Source organism: Odontomachus brunneus, unplaced genomic scaffold, assembly GCF_010583005.1.
Source record: "Odontomachus brunneus isolate Ranch 3 - 2012 unplaced genomic scaffold, Obru_v1 Obru_scaffold_128, whole genome shotgun sequence".
In the NCBI taxonomy this organism is placed as follows: domain Eukaryota; kingdom Metazoa; phylum Arthropoda; class Insecta; order Hymenoptera; family Formicidae; genus Odontomachus; species Odontomachus brunneus.
In genome coordinates, this window is record NW_022639578.1 from 963,708 (window position 1) to 971,754 (window position 8,047).

Consider the following 8,047-nt stretch of genomic DNA (forward strand, 5'->3'; position numbering starts at 1 on the left):
TTAAGTCGAAGTTTCTAACGTGTCATGATCGGGAGTCTAGCTATTGCCTTTATCAATCTCCTTGTTTAATTTGGAATACTTCATAAGCCCTTCACCAACCCCTCTCACATAGAGTAGGACTATAGAATAGCTTAACGGTAGAGATTAACGACGTGGCCGCGTGAGTCGAGAGGACAGAAGTTATGGAGGATTTCCTCATTCTCGACATGATCTATCATCTCGCGAGATTCATGTACGAGGTTTCATCAAAGTGTCAGACCCACAAGTACACTCTTCTACTTCTCGATTTCTGCGCACCTGCGCAACGGTAGTTCGAACGTCGGAGTCTTTGCGGCATATCTCTCTTTTTTGTTCAGTTTTTTTCGCTTAACGCTTGCATGGATTGGGTAGCGTGATGTTCGAATGAGTTGCAACGTAGACAATTTGACTCATCCCTGTTGCTCGCAACGATAACCACTCATGACTCGGCTGCCGTTCTTTTCTTTTCATAGGATAGAGTTTGAAGAATGTGTATATGTAAATAACTTCCTCCTAGTGAAACTTGAACTTGTTTAGTCTTAATGCATTGAATTCCATTTTATGAAAAAATAGAATTAAGCACAGAAAAAAAGAATTCAAAATAAGTAAAATGTTCTCTTTAAGACGAAGTTTTGGTTTAGATAGTTAAAAAATAAGATACTTTTACGGATTTTTTTTCAAAGAAGAAAATAAACAGTCCAGATTTTCACAAAATATCCCAAAGACATTCTAAGAACGTTCATACATCTTGAGAACGTCCCCAGGACATTCTTTAGAGATCTTGTGCTGTCTGGAAAAATATCAATAAAATGTTGTGATCATCACTTCTCAAATCTTCTTTGTCAGTAAAGAAATCTTGCCAAAATCACAAACCGCTTGAGCAAAACACTCGGACATCACAATTCGTAGCAACACGATCTAATGTTTTTCTACTTGACGCAGGATCGGGCTCATACAGCGGCGGACATGTCAGCGGCGGAACGAGAAGATCGCGGCTGGAACGGATGGATCGTGATCGGGGCGATCGCGGGGAACACGATTACGGCACCGAGGAAGAATACGGCGTCGATTATGGCAGTGCCTCGAGGCGTCGTCAGCAGCAGGACTCGCGTGCTCTTAACGCTATTTAGGAGCTGGGGCCCCGGGGCCTGTCGCTACAGCGCTGTCCCCACCTGCGCACCACCGCCCTATAGTGAGCTCACCTCCCGGTAACGCTACCGATTGTAGGAAGTGCGCAACGCTACCTCGCGATAAGATCGCTGCGCTCTGTTAGTGGGGCTGTTTCCTGTCGCGCTACTCGCTAGAAAGAGAAACGAGAGAAGCAGTAAATCGGCTGGCACGCCATCTCCGCGCGCTCTTGACCGAGCGAGCCTAAAACACACTATCTCATATCGATTCTATCCGAACGCACCTCGATGACCTCGAAAAAAAAAGAACCGTTGACAATTATCTCCGCGTATTCGTCCAATTAGGGAATCTCGCTGTCTATACGCTACCGGTCGCCAGCAGCGTGCACGCTATTTCTGCATCACGCGCTTGCACTTCATTCGCGCTGCTTGCAATAGTAATTATAAAGACCTCATCATTGATCACTGATGATTCAGTTGCGACGTAACTGTCGGAGTATTTTCTTACACGCTTAGAGCGTGTGCCCTTATCTTCCGGAAGCTCCTGTATCTGCAACACTACTACAATGTTTGTCACTATTTACTAATATTCCTTTACATTGCCGGGTATTTCAGTAAAGTCCACTATCGATTCTATATTGTATGTGATTACGCTTCATTAACACTTTGACCGTCATGCTGGATTCGAGTGTGAGTCCCATTAGGCCCGAATTCTATGTCTGTCGTGCACGATTCTGTTACAATTGTTTAAAAGTGAGGCTTTAGTAAACAAATTGATCCATCACAGTTGAGAATTTCACCATAACAGTTCTCGATTGTTCTCGAATGTGACTAACCGATTATTGCTTATGTTTCATCGTTCTTTATGTCTATGCCGAACATATTACCAACTGTTGCACTTGATCGGCTGGAATATTTTGGTAAATCATTTCCAATTGAACAAATAAGACCGTCATTTGCAGACGGATCACGACGGAGGCTCTGCAGAAGTTCACGCAGAATGTGAGAACGGCATGGCACTCAACGTGTTAACAACGAATCAACAAAGACCGTTTGATGATAAGAAAGTTTTTCTTTCCTTTTCTGATATGCTAGCATTCATCAACAGCGTGCACGTGTGTGGTTACCTAGGCCAACATTCACTCCGATAACCAAGCCGCTTATCGTCGAACTACGTGTAAAGACAAAACACAAAACCAAGATCGTTATTCCCGCGCGGACGAGTCCCGTCAGCGCACCACCAATTGCAACTCGCACACGTCACCAGTACCTGCGGAAACATATTTTCACGTCTGTACGTCGCGTCTCGCTTCGTCAACGAACCTCAATCAATGTCGCGTGTTACTCTGACAATGTTATCATGACGATATTATCCGCGATCGCGGAGTTATGCTACTCGTTGATCATACACTACCGAACAATCCACTCGCACAAATATCATAGAAGTGTACTTGCCCAACGTGACGTATGCTACATTTAAGAACTCTGGCTGTATTATGTCGAACATGTCAACCATCTATCATAACGATTGTCAGTGTCAACTGCACACTATTAATGCTGACACACCGTGACTGTTAACCATAATCGAGATGATGATATATCTATATTGCATTCTCGTGTGAGATCCTTTTATGCCCATTTTATACCGAGGAAGAACAACGTTATCGAAAGATACATACTTGGCTATATCCAGTGCTCCTCGTTGAGCACCCTACTCAATGTCGTTCGCACACTCAACCGAGAACCCTGCACACTTCTTCGCGCGAGATATTGTACTTGCTCTCGAATCTTCTCTCACAAGTCTCAGACACGCGTGCGAAGGAAATCGCGACAAATTGTCAGGATGACTTCAACGCACTCGACGAGATGTCCTTCATGTTAAATTGACAATTGGAATTTCATCCTAGAATCGATCTTGGAATTAATTGATTATTGTTAATCGAAAATCCCTTCATGTACACACTTCGACACACACTCGTGTCTTTGATGGATTTTACTTCTAGATACGTATTACTTGCCAAACCCTAAAATCATTGCGATGGACTTCTTCCAACATTCACGCGCGAGAGTCGAAGTATCGAATGAAATCATTGCAAACACTTAATTAAGGATTCGAGTATAATGATAACGATCGTTTGGTCGAGCGATCTTCCTGACAGGAGCTTTGGTCGAGTCGAAACGATCTTCCAGTGTCCTTGTCATCGCAGTACACGCAGGACAAACCCCATTTGCGGAACCAGCTCGACGACACTAGTAGACGCGCGAGATAATCGCGTGGAACGAAGAGACCAAGATAGAAAGTGCACTCGAAAGAAAGTGAAGAGAGCCCTGGGGCCTTACTCCCTGCACCGACTCCTCCTGGGCCCCAAAACCAAATCTTTATGTGAAACATCGATCGGCGATCGACGCGGATTTCTTCTCGTGATCGAGAGAAACTGGAGTCTACGAGAAACAATTGATTTCCATTCTAGAGTCTAATTGTAGCGAAATGATAATTGACGATTGATTACAATTGAGAACAGTTTAATGATTGTGTAGAAAAGTGACCTATGATCGACGTAACAGCTAATTCCGCTCGTAATTGAAGCAAAACCAGAGCTTTAACGAAAGCAAAGATTTCAATTCGATCGTCGATCGTGGCAGCAAACGTCGCCGCCATAACCTTACGATCACCGCTGAGGAGCGATCCACGATCGATGCGGCTCCGCAATCTCTCGAATTTGATCGTAGAAACTGAAATCTGCCGTCGCGACTGTGACGGCGGACGTAGCGACTTAACGATCGACGTAGTGATATTTACCATCGCGATCACGTAATTAAATTAGACAAATTAACGTAGAGACGAGGCGTTTTGGGGAATCTTTTATTTGTGAGATGAGATACGCTGACGATAGCTCGAGATCGGATAATGTTGGTGCGCTGAATCCGTTGAAAGTTTACGATCGGGCGCTTCGACGATCTGTCGCGCCGCCAAGGTGTTTATACATTTTATTAGAGTTATGCTAAAAGTGCGCGTGTACGTGTGTGTATGCGCGTGTACGTGTGTGTATGCGCGCGCGTACAAGTGCATACACACACGTACACCACACTGAAGAAAACACTTTGTGTACATAGTATACATATATACATACAAATTGTACACAAACGCAAGTGACTGTTTCACTATATCACTCGACGAATTTTAATCGAGATTAAGAGAGGTTCAAAGAAAATGATTATTCAGCGGAAATGTGAATGAAAATTACGTCGCGCGCGCGCGGTAGATACCAATAAACTGTATTATAAATACAATTTTTTGTATCATCGCTGCAAGAGCTACATCTTTTCGACGGATATTTTTCATATTATTACAGCTCACCATCACTCGAACTCGCACCATTTGTTGCTGCAGCTGGAGCATTGAATTCGTTTCTGAAGCGACTGCGACAACGTTAAGAATCTAAATTATTGCTCACAAAAGCTGAAAGATCACATTTTTATTCACATTTCCCACCAACGGCATCATGTAAATATTGTAAGAAGCCTTTGTAAGAAGCCAATGAGTGCCGTTTTCAAGTACTCACCTATGCAGCGCTGATACGTTGCGATTGACGTGGATCGGCATTCAGCTACTTGTAATTAGGTACTTGTAATTAGATCTTCGATTTGTTTTTATGCTAAAAATATCACGAAAGATTCGAGAAAGATATTTGCAGTCACGCGAGATCTTCAGCACGTGACAACGCTCATCGCAAATATCTTTCGATTCCGGCGTATAGAGCCATTCGGCCGAATATGATAAAAAAACAAAGACCGATCGTGTCGATCCGTTTTGCAGGCATACACACGAAACATTTCCCGCCTAGGACGATACGATTAATCCCATGGAGATAACATGAAGCGTAACACATTTGACGAAAATGAAACTTACGAAGTTCTTAGGACGTTCTCGCGGCCAAGTAGTTCGAAATAGATCACGATCATCGGCATGGATTATCATTTAGAGTAAATTAATCGGAAACTTTTTCCTATGCGGCGACCGCGTGAGAAAGCGCCGCGTTTTTTTGATTGGGGGCGATGTGTCCGATACTATATACGTCGCAGTAAAGACTAGCATAAATCTAGGCGTGGGTAATCTCGGCTTTGTTTCTTTTTTATACATTTTCAAGTAATCCACCGTTGTCTTCTCGAGAATCGAGTAAGAATCAGCCGTTCTTTCAGAGGGGGAGGAAATCTTTTGAAAGTACACGACCTCTTTGATCATCGGGTCTTAGAGAGTTACTTGTGTAGACTTGTTTTTATTGTAGACGCCGTGCGGCTTACGCGGAGCATGAATAGATTTTGCACATTTCTGCGATCGATTCTCGATGCGTTCGTGAAGATCGTCAAATGTTGGATTGTGGTTTGAGCTCATATAGGTCACTCGTTTGTTTGATTGTTCGCTATTTAAACGTTAGATAGGTATGTATAGTTGGCCAAAGGAGAGTGTAGCGTTTGGAGAAATGATTTTTATGGTTAAATAGAAGTATATTCATCCTTAATTGGTACCTGCTTACGCTGCTGTATAATTCTATGTTATAATCGTGCAAATTTTTTCTCATGATCGTGCAAATCAGATCTCTTAAGAGAGGACGCATTTATGTATCGAAAACATGGATTCTTTGATTCTATTCATCTCGGTCACATTTGACTTCATTTAATTAATTAAAACGAGAGATTAAACGTTATGTTTGATATAATATATCTAATTAAGTTGAGTCTTATCCAATTAGTTCATTTATTTCTGATCTTACGTTAGCCGAAATTTATGAGGCTGATGATTCAAGAGCATTAGTTTTGCAACCGATACGAAAATTTGACACGAGACCTTCTATTTTGCAGATTGCGTTGCGATGGATGCTCGGTACCGATTAAGGACGTATCTCTAGCAGAAAGCGTGTCGCGAAACACACGATTGATTTGCACACGTTATGATCATGTTCGCTATGTTCGGTCTCCTTTTAACACTTGAATCTTGTAATTAGATAGATACGTACTTATACGAATATCTCTGCCTCTGAAGCATCTCGAAGCTTCGTATAAATTTCGTGCCGACGCGAAGCATTGCGTCAATATCGCTTGTCAATGTCGAGGATGTAAATTTTGTCTTAGGCAGAAATTTTGTAAAGAAAAGAGAGACATAGGTATAAATATCGGACGTCGCGTTTGAATAAGGAAGTCGAGAGCAGCGGATGTTATATTCTTCAGTAAACGATCACCTGAAAATCGGGTCCGCTCCTAGTCCGACGCGAAATTTCCGTAAACGAGCGACACGGCGCACATTTCGGGACGATTAATCGCAAGGTCTTCTCTCGCAGCCCAGACTTGTATATACTAGGTAAAAATACGTTCCGTTACGATCGCTGTGAGTCTACTTGATGAGGGATACACACGCTGTGTCCGCTTCCGTGCGACAAATTCGTTTCTTGCATCGGCTCGCATCGAATGATGACGAATGATCAATATATTGTGCTTATTTTTTATATTTGTTTATTAGAAATACAAAACGGCTCTGTGGGGTGCTTTCCACTTGGTGACACAAGTTGAGCTTCATTCTATCTTTATTTAATATTCAGTGAGTAACAAAAGTAAGGTGATGCTTGTGTCGACTTGTGGCACTAAACGGAGAGCACTCACACTTTTTGCACTTGACTTTCCCCTGTGTAACGTAAAAGCATCAATATCTGGACACTAACAACACTAGTATTTAATTCTGGGCATTCTTGTCGTTTTGGTTTGTAAATAGGAATATTTAAACGCAGAATATATGTATTCTATATTTTGAAAATTTAAATATTTGTATTTAAAGACTAAAACAATAAGTTTTGTCCAGAGTTAGGTACAAGTTATTAGGGTCTAGACATTGGTACTTTTACCATATTTCTTTGTTTTGCAATTATATAAGTTCATGAATAATTGTATGATTTTTCAGAAATCAAATTTAAAAAATATTGTGCATATATTGAATGCTTTGACTGTCACGCTGGATTCGAGTGTTAGTTTTGCATCGCAATTGCCCAACATTTTTGAGTGGTATGGCTCTAATATATTGCCAACCTCATGAATCACCCTCGCAGTGAAGCTAAAATATTATAATATTTGGTAAAATTTTCCTTAATTGAGTAAATAAAACGGGGGATTCACAATCGGGGGAAGGGATTTCCTGCATGAACTTATGCGTCATTGTCTGGCGTGGCACTCAACGTGTTGATCTTTTTGGCAACTTAAGAGTACAACCATAATGCCAATTTATATTACGGTGAAATTTGGTGAGACAGTTTCTCCCGTGTATCAACATCGTTCGTTGCGAGATCGAGAATATCGCTCGATTGATTGATGATTGACCGATTCTGCTTGTTTGCGGGCCAAGCAAAGGTCTGAGCAAAGTCGTGCGCCATAGTCCTAGTCATGCATACATAATACATGCAAAATACATCTTGTAGACACTTTGATTGTCGAGATGGGAATTTTTATAATATTTTGTAACTCCTCGGAATAAGCACTCATGGAAGTTTACGCATCCATGAGTATATTGAACGACTTATACACATACACCTATACGCAAATATGGTCATATATACATGTACATGTGCGGAAACGTTCCTTTAGTACCTGCGGTGAAGATATCGGACTTGAGTTTAAGACTCGGCGAACGATCCATCCGTTACTTTCGGTATCGTTGATAATGTTTGATCTACGTAGCGTTCGAGTAGCGCCGTGAATTCAGTATGTAGCTCGATGGAAACGATCCTAACACAAAAATGTTCACGTCCTTCGATTACAAATGCTTAGAGCGACGCTCGTAGTTTCTGCGTGTAGCTGACACACGATCGACTGACAACCTCGCTGAAACGAAAGATCTCGCGTCGTCGAATTTTGAAACG

The 8,047-nt window shown here is 41.9% G+C and overlaps 1 protein-coding gene across 14 annotated transcripts in view; it reads left to right on the top strand.

The window, feature by feature from the left end:
• The window catches only part of LOC116849935 (voltage-dependent L-type calcium channel subunit beta-2), a 100,056-nt gene extending 92,295 nt beyond the window's left edge, over nt 1-7,761 (top strand). For 11 of the 14 annotated variants that reach the window (XM_032827614.1, XM_032827612.1, XM_032827613.1 and 8 more), the window contains one exon: nt 961-7,761. In XM_032827614.1, the coding sequence (XP_032683505.1) occupies nt 961-1,148 (188 nt within the window). In that variant the 3' untranslated portion in view covers nt 1,149-7,761. The remainder of the gene's footprint in view (nt 1-960) is intronic. The other 3 variants (XM_032827618.1, XM_032827620.1, XR_004379216.1) reach the window with 2 other exon arrangements.
• The last annotated feature ends 286 nt before the right edge of the window (nt 7,762-8,047 follow it).